The sequence below is a fragment of the Helianthus annuus genome, chromosome 12 (genome assembly GCF_002127325.2).
Source record: "Helianthus annuus cultivar XRQ/B chromosome 12, HanXRQr2.0-SUNRISE, whole genome shotgun sequence".
Classification (NCBI taxonomy): domain Eukaryota; kingdom Viridiplantae; phylum Streptophyta; class Magnoliopsida; order Asterales; family Asteraceae; genus Helianthus; species Helianthus annuus.
Genome location: NC_035444.2, coordinates 24,347,995 through 24,370,433, shown reverse-complemented (window position 1 = coordinate 24,370,433; position 22,439 = coordinate 24,347,995). Strand labels below are relative to the sequence as shown.

The 22,439-nt window shown below is 37.1% G+C and overlaps 1 protein-coding gene across 2 annotated transcripts; it reads right to left on the bottom strand.

Moving 5' to 3' along the window:
* Positions 1-2,550: 2,550 nt before the first annotated feature.
* On the bottom strand, positions 2,551-5,400 carry LOC110894412 (protein TIFY 6B). Of its 2 annotated transcripts, none has more exons than XM_022141641.2 (9): positions 5,255-5,400; positions 5,048-5,139; positions 4,603-4,641; positions 4,490-4,527; positions 3,862-4,022; positions 3,477-3,567; positions 3,091-3,385; positions 2,943-3,000; positions 2,551-2,839 (listed from the first exon to the last, which is right to left on the bottom strand). In XM_022141641.2, the coding sequence occupies exons 2-9, from the start codon at positions 5,130-5,132 to the stop codon at positions 2,746-2,748; spliced, it is 861 nt and encodes a 286-aa protein (XP_021997333.1). In that variant the 5' UTR covers positions 5,133-5,139; positions 5,255-5,400; the 3' UTR covers positions 2,551-2,745. The 2 variants fall into 2 exon arrangements, with proteins under 2 accessions (XP_021997333.1, XP_021997335.1); XM_022141643.2 differs by having other exon boundaries at positions 4,490-4,518; positions 5,255-5,392.
* Positions 5,401-22,439: the final 17,039 nt, after the last annotated feature.

The following is a 22,439-nucleotide window of genomic DNA, read 5'->3' as shown; positions in this document are numbered from 1 at the left end:
GACACGGACGCCGACTGGGCAAGAGATAAGGGAAACCGAAGGTCAACGTCAGGGTACTTCTCCTTGGTTGGTGGAAACCTTGTCACCTGGAGAAGTAAGAAACAAAAGGTGGTCGTTTTGTCGAGTGCAGAAGCTGAGTTCAGAGGCATAGCTCGAGGGTTAAGTGAAGTTATTTGGATCAGGAAGCTCCTTGAAGACATTGGTTTCTCCCAAAGGGCGATACCCAGTAAAATTATGTGCGACAATACAGCTGCAATACAAATCTCAGAAAACCCAGTTCAGCATGATCGAACCAAACATGTGGAGATGGATCGACATTTCATCAAGGAAAAACTGGAGGAAAGAATCATAGAGCTCCCATATATATCAACAAAAGAACAACTCGCAGATATTCTCACAAAAGCAATCAACGGAAACGCTTTTAGTAGCTGTTTGAGCAAGTTAAGTATTGGTGACCCCACTACTCAACTTGAGGGGGAGTGTCGGAAAGAAGAAGAAAGATAGTATAGAGACTAGAGTGTAATATGGTGTTCTATATATACACCATCCATATGTAATCCTTTTTTGTATAACATAGTATTATCAATACAATTCAAACTCGATTCAAAGATTATTCTCTATACCAAACAACAATATTTGGTAATTAAAAATGTTCTCATCAACGGAAAATAAACTATTCTTTATGATCAGCACTTAATAAAAATAAAGTTTTAGGATTGGATAAAGTCAGATGCAATAATGACCAAACAAGTATGAAAAAATTATATACAACAAAGTACAAAACCATTGTGGATCATTAAGACATTAACCATTGTGGTCTTCAATTAATTTGCAATCCTGTATTATATAGAAACCACATCTCCATGCTCAGAAACAAGGGTGTTAAAGAAACACAATCTCTAATAATGTATTTATAAGGGTGTTGTTAAAGAAACACAATGTCTAATAATGTACATCAACTCATCTGTCACATCATGCGGGCCCTATGACATGGCGAAAGAAGGTTGTACAAGTTGTATGGGTTTGTGAGTGGTCTAGTTAGTCATTTATTTGTCAGTCAAAACACCATACAGGATGTATGATTGGGTCCTCATACGACCGGCATGTACCATACAACCTGTATGACACATTAGTGATGTCTGGATAGCAGTGGCGAAGCTTGAATTTTTCGGCGGGGGGGCGAAAACGTATATACCCAAAAATTTCTATAGAATCCGGAGGGGGGGGGGGGGGCGAAAACATATATACCCACAAATTTCTATACGAAAACTACATGTATAACACTACTGAGCGAAAAATTCGGGGGAGGCGGGCGCCCCTCCCCGCCCCTCTTATCCTTCGCCTTTGCTGGATAGTATGTCAGTCGTGTTTGTTTAGTTGTCAAGTTATAATGCTACTAATGTATTATAAGTTATTATTGATCATAGTTTGTCCTAAAGAAAAGTAATTAACAAAAATATCTATGTTTATTCTGGGGTTCTAGGATGGTTAATGGATATACATGATTTTCGCATTAATCAAACTTGACGTCCACATGATGTACGGGTTTCCAAGTAGCAACTTATTAGAAATGAATTTTCTTCTCAAGCTCTGTTCGGTCCGGGTGTCATTCGGTTTCTCGGTTCTTACCCTAACCCAAAACCCGCATGATGATAGATTTTGGAATCGACACCCAAAAAACCTACATGTAACCCTCATTAGACACTCTGAGATAACGATCTCACCCATCAACATATGTCATCAATCTCGGGCCTCTACCTCATATCTATAATCTATGCTCCCACCACCATTGTGTAACCGCCATCAACACATTGAAATATCGACATGAACATACCATTTGTCTATTGGGGCGAAACCGTTCTGATACCACCTGTCACAAACCATGTTTGTGACCTCATCATATGAAACTTATATTACAAGAACACTTATGTATTTTCTGTGGAAGGACTTATCATTCCACAATCTACGGTGTCATTACTTTCTCCTAAGTCCTAACGGTTTTTTTTTTTTCTTGTCGTCTCCTGTTTTCAATCATCTTTAATAAAGTTATATTTATCGTTTAAAAAATGATAATGGATCTTCTATTTGTAAATTAACAATGAGATAATATAGTTAATTTAGTAAGGAAGAATCTTTTTTGATTGTAAGACTTTTATTATTATCTACTTTTATTACAAATATAAAATTATGAGTCACATTATTGTAGTTTAACCATCTAAGTAGTGATTTAGTAACTTGTTTGTTAGCTTTCCCTAAACAAGTTCATACCAACTAAACATTTTGTAAAACAAATTATTTCCATGTTTTCGGGATCAAGTTGGTTCAAACCTAGTACTAAACGATACACTTTTTTAGTTTCGGTGATCTAAATGTTCAATGGCGCGACTATATACAACTTCGCCGAAAATGGACGACATTCTAACTTAAGAACCGAGACATAACGTTGTAATCTTCGTTCACATGCAATATACATGTTGTGAACCTACAACTTCACTCTTCTTCGTCTTCACAAACTTCCTTACAGTGCTTCAAGCGTAGATGACATGTTGATTAAACAAAACACGCAAACATAAAACATTCAACACTTCAAAATACTCATATCCCAGTCTTTAACATTTAAACCTTAACAAAGAACTGAACCACTATGTATACATCAATGTGGTTTAAAATAACAACCCAGTTGACTATTGACTGAATTTGAAACCTAATAACTTACACAACTTATAACATTCTTACTTGATTCCACTAATTCTCAGCTGCTGCTACAGCATTCATGCCGCTTGCTCCGCCATTGGCAAGTGAGTCCTTGCTCACATTGTATGGAGACGAAGCCATCACTCTGTATAAGCAAATAAATAATTAATTAACAAAAATTATCTTCAATAAACCGACACACGCTCTTGATGGTAAAATGTCTAAAATAGCCTTGATGACTACTATACCTTTCCTTGCGCTTCTCAAGGAACCGAGCCAAAGATGCTTTGCGCGCTTGGGGAACAGCTGCATACGACAAACTTATCGTCAACTTCCATTTAAACAAACAAAAATCTATAAATATCTTGAAATTTATACAACTTAAAAACACGCTACCAGATTGCATCACTTGTTCAAGTGAGTTGATAACTCTCGGAGTATCCACTTTGCTAGAAGGACCCACGGAGCCTTTAACTGTTTTAGCACCTTCATCTTTGTTAGTGGGTCCCACAGGGTGTGACGACACAGACATCGGGCTCGAGAGGGCTGAGCAGGGTTGCGCATTAATTGGTTGGGCCATGTAAACCACATCTCCTACAGGTGTTCTTGGAATGGGAACCGCAGCTTGAACCCTTGGCTGTGGTGTGCTTGCAGAGGCACCATTTCCCGCCAAGAACATGATAGCTTGAGCCTGTATAAAATAGTCAACACGATAATCAAGACTCGAGCTTTTTTCATCAAGATTTGAGTTTGACTAGTCAAACACAAGAAAGATTTTATACCTTCTCAGGGGAGATATCATCGTACACGTTCACCATTCCACCATAAAAGATGGTTAGCTGAGCAGGAGCACATGAAGGCTTGGAATTAAACCTTCAAATGAAAAAATAATAAAGAATAAGCTGCACTTCTCATGTGTTGTATTAAATAATAAGAATTGACTAGCCAGCTATAAATGGGCCATATGTAAATAGTGTTTGGATAATTGGATGTGCTTCTGCTGTCGTATGTAAATAGTGTTTGGATAATCTGATGATCGAATGTCGGGCGTTACGCAAATTCCAATATTTAAAGATTTGATTGATCCAGCGACAAAAAATCAATTTTTTAGAAAGACAATTTGACGCACGGAGGTGAAAGTCGGATAAAACTACACAAAATCCATACCATGGCTCGGTGGTTCCAGCAAGAAAGGAGCCAATAGATGGAACCGAAACACCATGTTGCTTAATGGGTGCACCACCAAACTGAGCCCTGTAGAAAGGGTGGCTCACGGAAATAGGAACCGCGTGCTTAGCATCACTGATCATTTGCACAGAAAATGGACTCTGTTGCACGGGATAAGTAGCCATTAAAAATGAGTTCCAACTTGTCTACTAGATCCAAAGCTCTATATGGTAATATAAACAGTAACCCAATCAATATTTCACTTGCTCTCTTCCAAAGAGGAAACCGTATGACACAAACGACTAATTAACATTTTAAAACACCCTACTTGACATTTCTGTTCCAAGAAACCGACTTTTATGTTTGATTAATGCAAATAAAACACCACGTTTAACAACCCGTTCCCAAATTGAAACATTTTCTTCAAATCTTTTGCAAAATATATTGGTTTCTTAAAAAACAAATTGTCCCGAAATAAATGCTTATCAGTCGAATAAGATACAACTCTACTATACATCTGATCATCTTGTACCAAGAAAATCTTTGAACAAATAAATTAATGATCATAAACACAAAACCTAATTAAACAAAACTATGCATCCATTACAAAATCTGGTAATAAACATACCTGAACTTCACCAGCTTGACGGTTAACATCTGCACCCCCTGATACATAAACAAATCAATCAGATTTAATCACCAATAATTTTCATCAGCAATTTTAAAATAGAGATCTTGTACCTGATAGAGGCCAGTTGACTGCAGAGCTCTTTGAAAACACTACATGTAATCAAAATCCCCAAATTAGAACCCTAATTTCTAAAATTAAGCAAATTATTACAAAAAAGGTAATTAATTTATACAAAAGTGGACAGTTCTAATTAGGTAAAACATTAAATTCAACTTTCAAATAAAGCTTTTAAATAAAGCAAACTTCAAACTAACATAAAACACCACATGCAATAAATAAATATCAACCAAAATCTACCAAATCACAACAAAATTACAGATTCCTGAGTTCAAACTGTTACATAATTCACTTAATCAGTTCTAATTATATCAAAAACTAAACAAAATTGAACCAAATCAGTTCCGATTAGGTCAAAAACTGAATAAATTCGAACAAAATCAGTTCTAATCAGGTCAAAAACTGAACAAATTCGAACAAAATTGAACAAAATCGCACCTGATTCCTTACAAACTTCAACAGCTTCTTCTTTCACCACCACCACCGAATCTTTCGAATTCAAACCCATGAAATCTCGTTCCATAGTTCCACTACAAGATTCCAATCCCAATTTCATCAAACTTTCACCCGATCAAAAACGCCCAAAATCTCAAACAACTCAAAACCCTAGAAAAAATCAAAAAATTTGAAAAAACTTTGAATTACCTTGAAGATTTTCAACTAAAAATTGCAGCAAGCGAAAGAAATGCTTCAGACTTGCAAAAATCTAGAGAGAGAAAGTAGAGACAGATAGTAGAGAGAGAAACAGAGGATGTGATTTATAACTTCATGTGTATGTATAGTGTTTTTAATATTGTTATTTATTATTATTAATAAAAAAAGATGATGTTGATGAGCCGGTTGAGTGACCGGCTGAGCCGGTAACTGACCACGTGCGTGAGCCTTTTTAAAACTCGCACACATAGCTGTCAGTCTGCAATAGCGGAAAACCGTGATCTTATCCAATGAGATGATGACACGTAGTATGTGTGGTAGGGGAAATTTACTCGTGGCCTAAATGTGATGTGTGGGTCACGTGGGTCTCGATGCCATTAATCGACGGATATTTATCGAACTACTCGCCGTAGATTTTAACACGAGGGTTGTAAGGCGGTGGAGTGTTATTTAATATGATGTTGTTGTTTGACGATTGTGCCCCTAGATGAGGAGTAAACCACAAGATTAGCCTTTTTATATGTAAAAAAAATTAAATAAAATAAACAATGCTTTTTATATAACTTCAAATTTTGTCGAGTCCAGTTGGATCAGAAATCGTCTAACAATTCCAATACAGTATTTTTGAAGCATCTTCATTTGAATCGGTCGGCTACCAGCTTAACTCACAAGCAGGTCGTCGTTTTGTTTTTTTTTTTATCTTTTTGTTATGTGCTAGATTCATACGGAAAGATTTTTCTTGAAATCGGTTGGATGGGAAAATCGCCTAAGTAACAAACCCGGTGATGTACTTTTAATGCGTCTTCAGTTCCGTCGGCCAGTTACTATTTGAGTTGGCGAACCAGTTCATGGGTAAATCGGGGTTTTAGATTTTTTATTTATTTATTTATTTATTTATTTATTTTTCTTTAAGTTACATTCACACCATAATATATGTATTTAGAGTGAATTGCCATTTTAGTCCCTGAGTTTTGTCCAAATTTGCCAGTTTAGTCCAAATAGTTTTTTTTTGTGCATCTGGGTCCCTGACTTTTACATTTTGTTGCCATTTTGATCATTTTGCCTAACTCCATCCAAAAACTCCATTTTTAACCAGGGGTATTTTGGGAATTTTCATTTTAAATGTTTTTAATTGCCATTTTGATCCAATTCAAAAAATCAAAAAAATTCCAAAAAATAATAAAAATTCTAAAAAATCATAAAAATTCTAACAAATCCAAAAAATCCATTTTGGCGCGAACCGTTTCGACCCGTACCATTTCGAAGCTGAACCGTTTCGACGCGAACCGTTTCGACGCGAACCGTTTCGACCCGTACCGTTTCAAGCCGAACCGTTTCGACCCGTACCGTTTCGAACCGAACCGTGCCGTATCGAACCGAACCGTTTCAAGCTGAACCGTTTCGAACCCAAACCGTTTCGAGCTGAACCGTTTCGACGCGAACCGTTTTGAAGCCGAACCGTTTCGACCCGTACCGTTTCAAACCGAACCGTGCCGTATCGAACCGAGCCGTTTCGAACCGAACCGTTTCGACCCGAACCGTTTCAAGCCGAACCGTTTCGACCCGTACCGTTTCGAACCGAACTGTGCCGTATCGAACCGAACCGTTTCGAACCGAACCGTGCCGTATCGAACCGTGCCGTTTCGACCCGTACCATTTCGACCCGTACGGGTCGAAACAGCACGGTTCGGTTCGAAACGGTATGAGTCGAAATGGTTCGGCTCGAAACGGTACGGGTCGAAACGGTTCGGCTTCGAAACGGTACGGGTCGAAACGGTTCGCGTCGAAACGGTTCAGCTCGAAACGGTTCGGGTTCGAAACTGTTCAGCTCGAAACGGTTCGGTTCGGGTCGAAACGGTACGGGTCGAAACGGTTCAGCTTCGAAACGGTACGGGTTGAAACGGTTCGCGTCGAAACGGTTCAGGTCGAAACGGTTCGGGTGCGAAACGGTTCAGCTCGAAACGGTTCGGTTTGATACGGCACGGTTCGGTTCGGTTCGAAACGGTACGGGTCGAAACGGTTCGGCTTGAAACGGTTCGGCTTCGAAACAGTACGGGTCGAAACGGTTCGCGTCGAAACGGTTCAGCTTCGAAACGGTACGGGTCGAACGGTTCGCGCCAAAATGGATTTTTAGGATTTTTTAGAATATTTTGGATTTTTTTAGAATTTTTATGATTTTTTAGAATTTTTATTATTTTTTGGAATTTTTTTGATTTTTTGGAATTTTTTTGATTTTTTGGAATTGGATCAAAATGGCAATTAAAAACATTTAAAATGAAAATCCCCAAAATACCCCTGGTTAAAGATGGAGTTTTTGGATGGAGTTAGGCAAAGTGATCAAAATGGCAACAAAATGTAAAAGTCAGGGACCCAGATGCACAAAAAAAACTATTTCGACTAAACTGGCAAATTTGGACAAAACTCAGGGACTAAAATGGCAATTTACTCATGTATTTAATATACTAGAGGGGTGTCTGCGATATACGAAGGAAAAATTGATAATCACGTAAACATGTTAATTTTTAAAGTTAAAAAATATAGTAATATCATACTCAAATTAAAAATAATAGATGCTCATTTTTTACATTGTAATTAAAAAAAATTATTAATGTATGCAAAAACTTATTGTCGTTTAAAAATCGTGGTAGAAGTTGATTTAAAAGTCAAAACTATGTTTAAAATTATTGTACAATATGTTTTATCAGTTCTATTACTTAAACTCTAAAAAATATGTAAAATTACCTTTTTATCTTCCTTATATTATTATAATATAGTATTGGGGTAAAGATCCGGTACAAATTGTCCTTAACCTAGTAAGTGTAGGAAACCGGGTCAAACGAACTCGACTGAACTCATTCCAGCGGCGTTGGAACCGGCACGTCGAAACCTAACCAAAAACTATAACCCCTAACCCTAAATCCTAAAATCTAGATTATAAACCCTAAAAGCTAAACCCTAAAGGCTAAACCATAAAAGTTAACCTCTAAACTCTAAAAGCTAAACATTATATATATATATATATATATATATATATATATATATATATATATATATATATATATATATATATATATATATGAATAGGATTCGACGAGACGATTCCAACAACGTTGGAATTAGGTCAATTGGAGTTCGTTTGACCCGATTCCCTACACTTCCTAAGTTAAGATTGTTTTATATTTGATTCTTTCCAGTATAGACTAGATTAAAACCTCATATAGTACATAGAGTTGGATAATAAAACATCAAATAGCTACTCATAAGCGAAAAATAAAGGAAATAAATGAGAAAATAAATATTAAAAAAACAAGAAAGAAACAAACATAAACAAGATTTAATATTACTATTAAACAGGAAATAGATAGCGAAAAAATAAGTTAATATTATTTTTTAATAGAAGAGAGGGGCGGGAAATAAGGATGACAAGGAGCCACAAAATGACACGTGTCCTCAAAGATTTTCATTTATAGATATAGAAGATATAGATATATATGGATAAGTTTTTTATAGCATCTTTTTAGTTTTAAAAAAAAACGGTTTCGATTATAAAACAACTCATAGTAAATAATTTCTTTTGGTAAATGCACAAAATATAAAATAATAATCACAATAGTATAAACAGGCATAAAGTTGCGAGTTGCGAGTTCTGTTGCGGTACGTTACCGCTTCTGTACGACTAGTGAGAAAAAAATTTGAAATCAAAAACCAAGGAAAACTGACTATTAACAAGTTAAAAATCTATCTATCAATAACGTCTAAAGGCAAAAGATCATGCGTAAGCGTAATGTTGGAAGTTTAGTGTGAATGAAAGTCTCAAGTTGGTAATTCACTTTGTCCCACATCGGTGTGGGAGTGAAAAGATAGGCTATATATAAGATGAAACCTTAATGAAGCCTTTGAAGTCTTATGACATGTTTTACCACAAGTCCTACCCGCGCGCACGCAGGGGGGGTGCAAAAAATGGAACCGGATTTAGTTGAACTCGTGTACGCCCGCACGTCCTGCGGACACGAATGCAGCTCCGAAAACCCGGGCTCGCGGGAGACAGTTTTTGCACTCGAGACTGACTAATTATTTTTATTAATTAGTCTTTAAAACGGTTGGTCTTAATGGGTCTTTAACTGAAATGATTTTCAGTTTTAATGAGAACCATTATACTATTCAGTTTCGAAACCGCTGAGCCATTATGTGAGTTAATTCTCTGCAATGATGAGGCATAAGTTTTGAAACCGACTAGCTTTAATTCTCTGCAATGATGAGGCCAGAATCAGTTATGATCTGTGCCTATAAAACCCAATGCAGACAACCTGTTTAAACACACCGAAATACAATCTCTTCTCTCGATCTCTCTGCAGCATTCTCCGGTTTATTTTTCAGGCAAGTGTTCAAGTCCGGCAGCGCTCGGTGCTGTTTCGAACCGGCGTACCCTGGGAACAGACGGCGAATCTGTTTAAGGGAATTGTGTCAAACACAAGCCCGGTTAAATCGTTTACTGTTTCTTTTATACTTCTATTTACAACCTTTTCTAACCGCTGTTCTGATCAGTGGTTCTGTTTCAACTTGCCACTGCTTCAAACCGACAGTGGTTGATCAGTGGTTAGACTCATCAGTAGTTAAGTTCATCAGTGGTTAGACAAACTGATCAGTAGTTTATCAAACTGATCAGTGGTTTCTAATCAGTGGTTTTCAAACAGTGGTTATTTTTCTAACAAACTTAAACAGATTTTATTTACTGATTGTTCCTTTTATTTTTCAGAATGGAAACCCCTGTGACAACTGCTGTTTCTACAGTCGTGACTGCTGTCATGACTTCCGCTGTTGCTGTAACAACTGGTCTGGTGACACCACTGCCTAATGCAGTGTCGCATGCTGAGAAACCAGAGAAATTCAGTGGTGTGAATTTCAAACAGTGGCAGCAAAAGATGTTCTTTTATCTGACCACGCTGAATCTGGCAAGGTTCTTGACTGAACCGAAACCCCATGTTGAGGAAGGGGAAATGGATGCTCAAACTGTGAGCGCGATGCATGCTTGGAATCATTCGGATTTCCTGTGCCGCAACTTTATCTTGAATGGTTTGGTGGACACATTGTATAATGTGTATTGCAAAGCCAAGACTGCCAAAGAGTTGTGGGAGTCTTTGGATCGCAAATACAAAACATAAGATGCGGGCACTAAGAAATTCGTGGTGGCAAAGCTCTTGGACTTTAAAATGATAGACTCAAAAACTGTCATGAGCCAAGTCCAAGAATTGCAGGTTATCCTTCATGATATTCATGCGGAAGGAATGATGCTCAGCGAGACATTCCAAGTTGCTGCAATGATCGAAAAACTGCCACCAAGTTGGGTTGATTTCAAGAACTATCTCAAGCATAAGCGAAAGGAGATGACCATTGAAGATCTTGTTGTTCGTCTTCGGATTGAAGAAGATAACAAAGTGGCCCTAAAAAAGGTTGATGGTCCTGAAACTGTGAAGGCCAATCTTGTTGAACATGGGCAATCTTCGAAGGGAAAAAACAGTGGAAAGGGCGGAAAGAAAGGTCATGGGAAACGCTCCAACCTTGGTCCTAAGGGGGGAGTTGGAAAAAAGAAGTTCCTTGGAACTTGTTACAATTGTCAAAAGCAAGGCCACAAGGCTAGCGAATGCAAGCTTCCCAAGAAAAAGGAAAATGCTCAACAAGTGAACATGGTAGATGAAGTCGATAAGCTTGTTGCCATGGTCACGGACCTCTCGATCTTGGTCACGGAAGTGAACATAGTTGGGCAAAATAACAAGGATTGGTGGGTCGATACGGGGGCTACTCGACATGTGTGCTTTGACAAAAGCCTTTTCAACACCTTCAAGGAGGTGACTAATGGAGAAAAGGTTTTCATGGGAAATTCTGCCACGGCGGAAATAAAAGGCGAGGGTAACGTGGTTTTGAAGATGACTTCGGGAAAGGAACTCACTTTGTCCAATGTGTTGTATGTTCCCGAAATTCGTAAGAACCTTGTGTCGGGATGGCAGTTGAACAAGTTTGGGTTCAAAATGGTAATTGAGTCGGATAAGGTCGTGTTGACCAAAAATGGTGTTTATGTTGGTAAGGGCTATGCCCTCAATGGAATGTTTAAACTGAATGTAATTGTCGTGAATGCAATGAAAGAAAACGCTACTAGTTCTACTTATTTGATTGAGTCTTCTAATTTATGGCATGGTAGACTAGGTCACGTAAATTATAATTCCATTCGTCGTTTAATCAAACTTGATTGCATACCAACATTCGATATCGACTCAATTAATAAATGTGAAACTTGCGTAGAAGCAAAACAAACGAAATCGTCATTCAAAAAGGTGGAACGATTCACCGAACCCCTCGAGATGATCCACACTGATGTGTGTGATCTAAAAGCAATTCCTACTCGTGGTGGGAACAAGTACTTCATCACGTTCATTGATGATAGTACAAGGTATTGCTATGTGTACTTACTTAAGAGTAAGGACGAGGCTATTGACAAGTTTATCTTGTTTAAAGCCGAAGTTGAGAATCAACTAAATCGGAAAATCAAAATTGTAAGGAGCGACCGAGGAGGTGAATATGTTTCGCCTTTTATTGACGTATGTGCAAAAAGTGGAATCATCCACGAACTCACAGCTCCTTACTCCCCTCAATCAAATGGCATAGCGGAACGGAAAAATCGTACCTTGAAAGAAATGATGAATGCCATGATGATAACCTCCGGTGTAAACCAAAACATGTGGGGGGAAGCAATCTTATCGGCAAATTATGTGTTGAACATGATACCCAATAAGAAAAAGGATGTAACGCCTTACGAACTATGGACGGGAAAGAAAGCACCATATAAATCCTTGAAAGTGTGGGGGTGTCTAGCTAAGGTGATGGTCACACCACCTAAGCGGCTACTAATAGGTCCCAAAACGGTGGATTGTGTATTTATAGGATACACCCGTCCTTATGGTCCTTATCGTTTTATTGTGCATGATTCCAAGAACCCTGGAATATGCAAAGGTACCATAATTGAATCTAAGGATGCATCATGGTTTGAACATGTGTTCCCATGCTTAGATAAAAGTGAACCGAGTTCTTCTAGACCGGTTGAGGAAATTGTTCCCGAGGGTGAAGTTGAAAACGATGAACCTCGAGAACAATCTAAGACCGAGGAAGTTGAAATCAGGAAAAGTAAACGACAAAGGACTGAAAAATCCTTTGGACCTGAGTTTCTTACCTATATGGTAGAAGATGAACCTCAAACGTACCAACAAGCGGTACATTCCTCAGAAGGACCTCAGTGGAGGGAGGCAATCAAAAGTGAGATAGACTCTATCTTACAGTACCATACCTGGGAACTAGTGGATCTTCCTCAAGGATGTAAACCACTAGGATATCGATGGATCTTCAAGAAGAAGATGAAACCAGATGGAACCATCGATAAGTACAAAGCAAGGTTGGTGATCAAAGGATATAAACAACGAGAAGGTTTAGATTACTTTGACACATATTCGCCAGTTACACGAATAACATCCATCAGGTTGGTGCTTGCCATTGTCGCCATTAGAAATTTGGAAGTACACCAAATGGATGTGAAAACAGCTTTCTTGAATGGAATTCTAGAGGAAGAAATCTACATGGAGCAACCCGAAGGCTTCACAGCTATTGGGCAAGAAAAGAAAGTGTGTAAACTTGTGAAATCCTTGTATGGATTGAAACAAGCTCCAAAACAATGGCATCAAAAGTTTGATCATGTCATGCTTGATGCTGGGTTCAAAATCAATGAATGTGACAAGTGTGTGTATGTGAAGGACACATCTGATGGATATGTCATTTTGTGTCTATATGTAGATGATATGCTCATTGCTGGAAGCGATGACAAAATCATAAAATCTACAAAGAACATGCTAAAAGCAAGATTTGACATGAAAGACATGGGTCTGGCGGATGTGATTTTGGGGGTCAAAATCACGCGAACCCAAAATGGACTTGTTTTAAGTCAATCCCACTATGTGGACAAAATTCTTGAGAAGTTCAATGCAAATGACTCTAATGAAGCTAGAACTCCACTTGACACAAGTCAACATCTAGCCAAGAATAGAGGTGAACCCGTAAACCAGTTGGAATACTCAAGAATTATTGGTAGCTTGATGTATCTTATGAGTTGTACTCGACCAGACATAGCATTTGCTGTGAGCAAGCTAAGTAGATATACAAGCAACCCGAGTTCAATGCACTGGAACTGTATCACTCGGTTGCTTCGTTACTTAAGATACACTCGAGAATACGGGTTGCATTATAACAGATATCCAGCAGTTATAGAAGGACACTGTGATGCAAATTGGATATCTGACACGAATGATTCCAGAGCAACAAGTGGGTATGTATTCACACTTGGAGGTGAAGCGATATCGTGGAAATCATCAAAACAAACGGTTATTGCTAGATCCACGATGGAATCTGAGTTCATCGCTTTAGATAAAGCAGGTGAAGAGGCAGAATGGCTACGTCAATTTGTTGAGGATATACCAAGATGGCCTAAGCCGGCAACGGCCATTTGTATACATTGTGATAGCCAATCGGCACTTGGCAGAGCTCGTAGCACAATGTATAATGGTAGGAACAGACATATCAGACGTAGACATAATACGATACGACAACTAATCTCTACAGGAATTATCACTGTTGACTACGTGAGGTCAAAGGATAATATTGCGGATCCGCTGACAAAAGGCCTAAGTAGAGAGTTAGTACAGAAGTCGTCCATGGGAATGGGACTGAAGCCCTTGGAAAATGAAGTTCATATGATGGAAACCTAACTCAATAGACTGGAGATCCCAAGAATTGAGTTCAATAGGAAAACCTAATTGTATGAATAAGTAAGGTCACTGTGGGGGGATAACCCTACGTTTTAATAAGGTAGTTTATTATAAAGATTTATAAACTTCCTAGTCCATTCCTAAAAGTGACAAGTGTGAGGCTAAGCCTATGGCTTTTAATGATTCGACTAAAGTAAACATACATAGTCAATCACCTATGTGAGAGAGAAGTGGGGTCGCTTCGAAGGGTATTGTTGGGGCACAATACCTAATGGCTCTCGCAGAACCAGGCATCATGTTCATGACCATAATGAACATAACTATGAGGACTTGACTTTGTCAGGGAGAGTCTTGTGTGAAGTGCATTGTCGTCCACACAAACGGCAGACGAGTTCAAAGACATCGAGTTCTACTCAGAGCTAGTGGGCTAAGTGCATTTCATGAGCGAAGGTTCAAAGGGTAACACCTACCTATCGTATGCAAAACTCAACTGCTGAAATGTAATAAGGAATTATGTTGTTTCTGAGATCGACCTCCATTCATGTGGGGGATTGTTGGAAGTTTAGTGTGAATGAAAGTCTCAAGTTGGTAATTCACTTTGTCCCACATCGGTGTGGGAGTGAAAAGATAGGCTATATATAAGATGAAACCTTAATGAAGCCTTTGAAGTCTTATGACATGTTTTACCACAAGTCCTACCCGCGCGCACGCAGGGGGGGTGCAAAAAATGGAACCGGATTTAGTTGAACTCGTGTACGCCCGCACGTCCTGCGGACACGAATGCAGCTCCGAAAACCCGGGCTCGCGGGAGACAGTTTTTGCACTCGAGACTGACTAATTATTTTTATTAATTAGTCTTTAAAACGGTTGGTCTTAATGGGTCTTTAACTGAAATGATTTTCAGTTTTAATGAGAACCATTATACTATTCAGTTTCGAAACCGCTGAGCCATTATGTGAGTTAATTCTCTGCAATGATGAGGCATAAGTTTTGAAACCGACTAGCTTTAATTCTCTGCAATGATGAGGCCAGAATCAGTTATGATCTGTGCCTATAAAACCCAATGCAGACAACCTGTTTAAACACACCGAAATACAATCTCTTCTCTCGATCTCTCTGCAGCATTCTCCGGTTTATTTTTCAGGCAAGTGTTCAAGTCCGGCAGCGCTCGGTGCTGTTTCGAACCGGCGTACCCTGGGAACAGACGGCGAATCTGTTTAAGGGAATTGTGTCAAACACAAGCCCGGTTAAATCGTTTACTGTTTCTTTTATACTTCTATTTGCAACCTTTTCTAACCGCTGTTCTGATCAGTGGTTCTGTTTCAACTTGCCACTGCTTCAAACCGACAGTGGTTGATCAGCGGTTAGACTCATCAGTAGTTAAGTTCATCAGTGGTTAGACAAACTGATCAGTAGTTTATCAAACTGATCAGTGGTTTCTAATCAGTGGTTTTCAAACAGTGGTTATTTTTCTAACACGTAAGAGAGCCAATTGATACGAAGTGTACGAGAAGGTTTTGGTCTTTGATCAAGGAATTCAATAGTTGAGATTAAGTGGTCTCCAAATGTAAAAATTATATGACTAAAAACAAGGGAACAAGTGGGGAAATAAAAATATAGGAAGATACAATATTGGTGACTCTAAAGTCTAAACCACTTCCCCTATGATAACGGTTATAACTTTTTCATACGATAATATTTTTTTTAAATTACAAGGTGTTAACGAGCATTTCATTCTTTTTAAAAAAAATATAGCAATAGCATACACAAATGTAAGAGAATAAAATAATCGTTAATACGGTGTAATTAAAAAAATATTATCGTATAAAAAGGTATAGTTGTTTGAAAACTACGGGAAAGTGAGTTTATGAGACACAGATATTTTGATTTTGTCATTTCCCTACTTGTTTCCCTTATTTTTAGTCACATGAATTCTATATATGCGATTTCGGGACTGTTTAATCACAACTGTCAAATTCATTAATCAAAGGCCCAAACCTTCTCATACATTTTGTACAAATTGGTTCTCTTATATATGATCCTTTGTCATCATTCAGCATACACAAAGATCATGGCAAGGAATAGTGTTTTCCTGCTATTGGTCGAAATGGGGGGCCGCCCCTCCTCTATTGGACCAACCATTTTATTATTTTATATCTATTTTAAAATTACGGTTTTGCCCCCATTTTATATCCTTGTTCTAATAACCCTTTTTCCAGCAGCTCAAAATTACATTTTTGCCATCGGTTCAAAAATTACGATTTTACCCTCATCTTTTTATTTTATACCCGCTTTAAAATTACGGTTTTGCCCCCAGTTTAAAATTACATCTTCGCCTCCAGTTCAAAATAAAATTATGCTTTTACCCCCAGCTCAAAATTACGAGTTTTCCCTCGGTTCAAAATTACGATTTCACCCTCAGTTTAAAATTACTTTTTTGCCCCAGCTAAAAATAGAATTATGGTTTTTCCCCCACCTCAAAATTATGATTTTACCCTCGGTTCAAAATTATGATTTTCCCCCCAGTTCAAAATAAAAATATGACTTTACACCCAGCTAACCAAAAATACGATTTCGCTCTCAGTAAAAAAATTACGCTTTTATCCTCAGCCAAAATTACGTTTTCGCCCCAGTTCAAAATAAAAATTTGTTTTTCCCCGACTTAAAATTACGATTTTACACAAGTTTATTATTTTATACTCACCTTAAAATTACGGTTGTTCCCCCAGTTTAAAATTACGTCTTTGCCCCCAGTTTAAAATAAAATTATGCTTTTGCCCCCAGCTAAAATTTACGATTTTCCCCTCGGTTCAAAATTACGATATCACCCTCAATTCAAAATTACGTTGTTTTGCCCCCAGTGCAAAATTAAAATATGGTTTTCCCCTAGTTAAAAATTAGGATTTTACCATCGGGAAAAAAATTTGATTTTTCCCCCAAATAAAAATAAAAATATGACTTTGCCCCCAGTTAAAAATCGTGTCAAGGAGCTTCCTAACACTCTTTTTACTTTTTCTTTCTAGCAAAACTATGGTACTGTTTTTTTAATTGGTTAAGAATTATTCGGCCATCGCCCCGCAACGCGAGCGGGCAACACCTAGTTGTATTACAAGCACAATTTTTATTAATTAGTTTTATTTTTTATATTGAATATTTAACAATAGTCTGAATTAACTAGATTATGATATAAGTATATCAAATAAAAGATCATTAATCTAAAGGGCAGTATATACATATATATATATATATATATATAGAGAGAGAGATATTTTATACAATGGATGGGGTACACAACACTTATAGAAAAATGATCTTTTAGAAAGTTAAATTTGTGATGTTACATCAAAGTTATGTTTCAAATGGTAATAAAACGTGTTTTCTATATCTTGTGTGGATGTGTAGTGTTTAGATAAGGTTTGGTGAAGGTTTAAACAAAAACAGTACGAGACGGTGAGCTGTCATTTCATATATTCTCTAATTTGATTCAATTTATAGCGTCATCTGTTTACATATTTTTTTTCTTTTGGAGCGGTATATCATTAGTGTATATGACTTCATATAAAGCTAAATGATTTACTGTTTGCGAATAGTATATTCGGGATATAACAGGTTAACAACATAATTGAAAATGTGCCGTAACAAGTTTAATTCGATTAACCCTTGTATGATATGTATAACACGTTTAATAGGTCAACATGATACACACACACACACACACACACACACACACATATATATATATATATATATATATATATATATATATATATATATATATATATATAGGGAGGAGCTCATGCGAGAACCACCCTTATTGTGAGAACCTTGAGAACCAATGTGAACACAACCTAAAATAGCTAAAAAACCTAAAAAAAAACCTAACCCCCAACCCCCCCCCCCCCAAAAACCTAAACCCCCCACCCCCCCCCCCCACCCAAAAAAAACCTAACCCCCCCCCCCCAAGCTAAAAAAACCTAAAAAAAACCTAAAAAAACCTAAAAAAAACCTAACCCCCACCCCCCCCCAAAACCTAAACCACCCCCCCCCCAAAAAAAAACCTAACCCCCCCCCCCCAAAAACCTAACCCCCCCCCCCAAGCTAAAAAAAACCTAAAAAAACCTAAAAAAAAACTAAAAAAAACCTAACCCCCACCCCCCCCCCCCCCCCAAAAAAAACCTAAACCCCCCTCCCCCACCCCCCAAAAACCTAACCCCCCCCCACCCAAGCTAAAATGCTAAAAACTAAACCCCCAAAAAACCTAAAAAAATCTAAAAAAAATCTAAAAAAATCTAAAAAAATCTAAAAAAAAATCTAAAAATTTTTTTTTTGATTTTTTTAATATTTTTTAGGTTAAAATCTGTAACGCCCCAAAACCGAATTATTAAATCTGTTAGTAAGGCCCCATGTCTAATAAAATAGAATGTAGTAACTAGGATATTGAACCTAGTTAAATGTTTAGTCAAAACAAACAAGGACATGAAAGTGGTTAATTATGAGCAAGTGTCAAACATGAGGGGGTGGTTTTGAATAAATGGAAAGATTTAATATAAAAACAAAAATAAAAACCACAAACACACACATACCTGGACGTGTATGTGTGTGTGTGTTCGATCAGAGAGGAGAAAGAAAAGGGGGGAACCCCTCATGAACCCTAATCAACAAATTGAATGCGAATTGGGTTGAATTTGAACTTGCATGAGCCCTAAAAGTGATTATCTAAGCAAGCTTTAGCCAAGGTATGTCTTAATTTCTAGTTTTGTTGAACAACCATGAAGTGGGTGTTGATGAATATGTGAGTTTGATCCAAATTAGGATGAAAGTTTACTATTGCTATCATATTTAAGTTGAATTATGGCTAAGTTTCGGTTGTCATAGTGATTTGGAATGAAACCTATGTTAATGAGCATGAGAATAGTCATGATGAAATGTGTATGTTGATGATTATGTTGATTCATAGGATATGTGATAGGTTTTGATGATAACATGATGCAAAATTTATGACAAAGTGATCTTGCTTAAATATGGAAAGAATATGCTTGAATTACTTGTACATTATGCATAAATGTTAGTACGCACGCCTAGTGTTCGATGAAATGTCTAGGCGAAGCTAGAAAGTAAAATTATTACAAGAATTTGGTAATTTGGTGTAGAATGTGATAATGTTATGTTAGATAGTTAAGTTAGCATGAGATGCGTGCTTTGGATGAAATACATGTGAGTAGTTAGTTGATGAGATGGTTCCGAGAAGTATGCATTAGGGATTAGTACCCGATGCTTGAATGGTAGTGCACGCCATGAGTCGGATTAGTGACATAATGGTAATTTAGAAATGAGTATGTACTAAGTGTATAGATTGAAGACAACTAGTAAAGCTTGATGTTACGATTACATTAAATTGGTTAACTTGGCATGTAGTTGTCAAGTGTAGGATCATGAAAGTATTACCATGTGTAAATTGATTTTGTGAATATCGAGTAAGAAGTCGAGTGACTATGTAGTTGTATGTACTACATGACATGATTATGAAACGTGTATGGCGTTACTAAAATAGTCTATCATATCAAGATAAAGGTGTGTGTGTGTGTTCATAAGTGGGGAGTAAGTAAGTATGGTCGTTGACTTTCTGAAAAGTCAATGAATATGCGAGTGACATGATTAAACTTATGAATATGTCTATGAGAACTTAAAGAATCATGATTAGGTGATAAGACGATTAAATGCACATACGTATGATAATAGATTGACTAAATGAATGTTGAACAATGTGGATTGTCGGTTCATGTCATATGCATGATAAGTTGACTAATGAAAGTCTATGTAGCTAAGAGTTTGAAATGAATGTGATATGAATGAACATGCATACTAACTTTGATGTGGACATAATGACTTGAAAGGATATGAACCCCAAATTGACATGGACTCAAGTATGGAAAGCTAACGGATCATGAGGAAAGGGGAAGCTTTGCACAAACTTGGATGCACAAGGTAAGTGATTCCGACTCACTTCATAGTATGCATAAGAACTTAGTCTGGATATTATATGTAAGGAAATCATGTATGATGTGAAATGATTGAAAGAAATAAGATAACTATTGATCTAGATAGTAGAAGGTAGTTTATGGGACCAAACGGGTCGAATAAATAAGAATAAGCAAGGTAATGGTAATATTACGGGTAATGATTAAGTACCCGGGGAAGGAATCTTAGTCTAATATGTGAGGAATTGTTTTACGGATGTTTAGGATCAAGTTTCAAGTGAAACGGATGCAAAACGAGCAAGTTATGCATATTTTAGTTCGTAAAAAGGAAGGATGATTCAGGGGCCACCGTAAGCTACGGTAGCCACCGTAGCTTACGGTGGGAGCTGGGGACATTTTTCTGCCGTAAGGCAGTATAAGGAAGCCGTAAGACATTAGGGGCCACCGCAAGCTACGGTAGCCACCGTAGCTTACGGTGGAGGTCAGGTACAAATGTATAGTTTGAGGTTTTCCTCGTTTTTCCTTCGAATCCGGACCCCGTGAACCCATTCCAAGCCTAGTTAAGCTTCTATAATGATCCTTAACCCAACTAAATGGCTTGGTAAATTATGGATGAGTATGAAACTCATTTTTAAGAACCGAAACATACCGATAGATATTTTTGAAGGCGTTTAAGATGTGCGAGCAAGATCGGGGTATGTAAGCGAGTATGCGGGGTAACGAATTAAGTACGTGGGTATGTATGTATGTATGTATGTATGTATGTATGTATGTATGTATGTATGTATGTATGTATGTATGTATGTATGTATGTACGTATGTGTGCATGTATGGATTTCACTATTGAATGTATGTATGTGTATAATATTATATTTCGATTTAAGTATGGGTGTAAGTATGTAGATATATACATAGGTAAGTATATATATGAAGGTGCATATGCCTGTAGGTGTGAACATATATATATACGGATGCTAGTATGCATGTATAACCGAATGCCAGAAGGTAAGCACGTATGTTCATACGATTTTAATATGATTGTATTGACGCAAATAACAGTGTACCTTGAGTATGGACAATAATACAGGTACCATGATGAAGTCTCTTGAAGAATGGATATTCAGATGGAAATGCCTAGTTACAAAGGGATAATGGAGTAGAAAGTAAGAGTGTATGAAACTTGTTACGTTCATGTTATGTACTAATGCTCGAAATTGTATGGTAAGTGTAGGTCGTACAAGCCACCGTGGATCATTGAGGAGAGAAGATCGAAGACGAGTCACAAGATAGATTGTACGGGAATACTTGACCATGCAATATGATAGTTTCAAGTTATGTTTTTACTTTGTAATTATGTACAAAAGATAGTTTTATTTTAAGAAATTTTATAGTACGAGTTTCCGCTGCGTCTTTTCAGTAAAAGCATGTTAGGGTGTTACAAAATCGCTACTTTTCGAAGCAAAAAAAAAAAAAAAATTTTTTTTTTTTAAAAAAAAATAATTAAAATTTTTTTTTTTTTTTTTGCTTCGAAAAGTAGCGATTTTAACCTAAAAAATATTAAAAAAATCAAAAAAAATTTTTTTATGTGATTTTTAGCTATTTTTAGGCATTTTTGGTGTGTTCACATTGGTTCTCGCGGTTCTCACAATAAGAGGTGGTTCTCGCATGATCTTCTCCCTATATATATATATATGATCCATTTAACAAAATGGTGTAGGTTTATAGTTTTGTATACAATTAAATGTGTTAAAAGTGTGTCTTGTTATTTATTTATTAATCGCATTAGTGAATTGTGTTAAAAGTGTTTGTTTCATTTGTGCTATTGATTGCTTATATTTAATCGTGTTAAACATGTCGTGTGTAACATTCATGTTATTAAACTGGCTAAATTTTACTGTGTTAACATGTCGTGTAACTTGCTTGTTACCAATACGCATAGGCTGTCTATGTCTGATACATGAACAAACTGTGTGATTCTAATGTTGCACATTACATGTGTCTAAACCCACCTTTAAGTTAACATATGCATGTATCCTCATTTTAAAATACAAATATTGCATCATGTATATACTTTGTACGCTTCACTTTACATGGACCTACCACCTCTTTCTCTTTACTAACATGTTATTATATTTTATACAAAATCAATTTAGATAGAGAATTGATAGAATCATTCAAGCATCTGTGTGTAGTATTGACTATGCATAGTAAGAGAGAAAAAGAGAGGCAATAATGCGATTTATGGAGTTTTCAATTAAATTTAGAGGTTTCTTTTGTTTGAACATTCAAATATTTATCTATATATGTAAGGGTGTTAGGAGTGGGGGGCGGCAAACCAATTTCACCGAATTGGCAATGGGCGGCAAACCAATGCCAACCCATTTACCGCATGCA

Excerpts from the sequence above, each read along its gene's own strand:
- LOC110894412 (XM_022141641.2), bottom strand. The coding sequence starts at position 5,132 with ATGGAACGAGATTTCATGGGTTTGAATTCGAAAGATTCGGTGGTGGTG. Across the intron at positions 4,023-4,489 it reads GTCAAGCTGGTGAAGTTCAG|AGTCCATTTTCTGTGCAAAT; the intron begins GTATGTTTATTA and ends CCCGTGCAACAG. Across the intron at positions 2,840-2,942 it reads CTTGAGAAGCGCAAGGAAAG|AGTGATGGCTTCGTCTCCAT; the intron begins GTATAGTAGTCA and ends TTGCTTATACAG.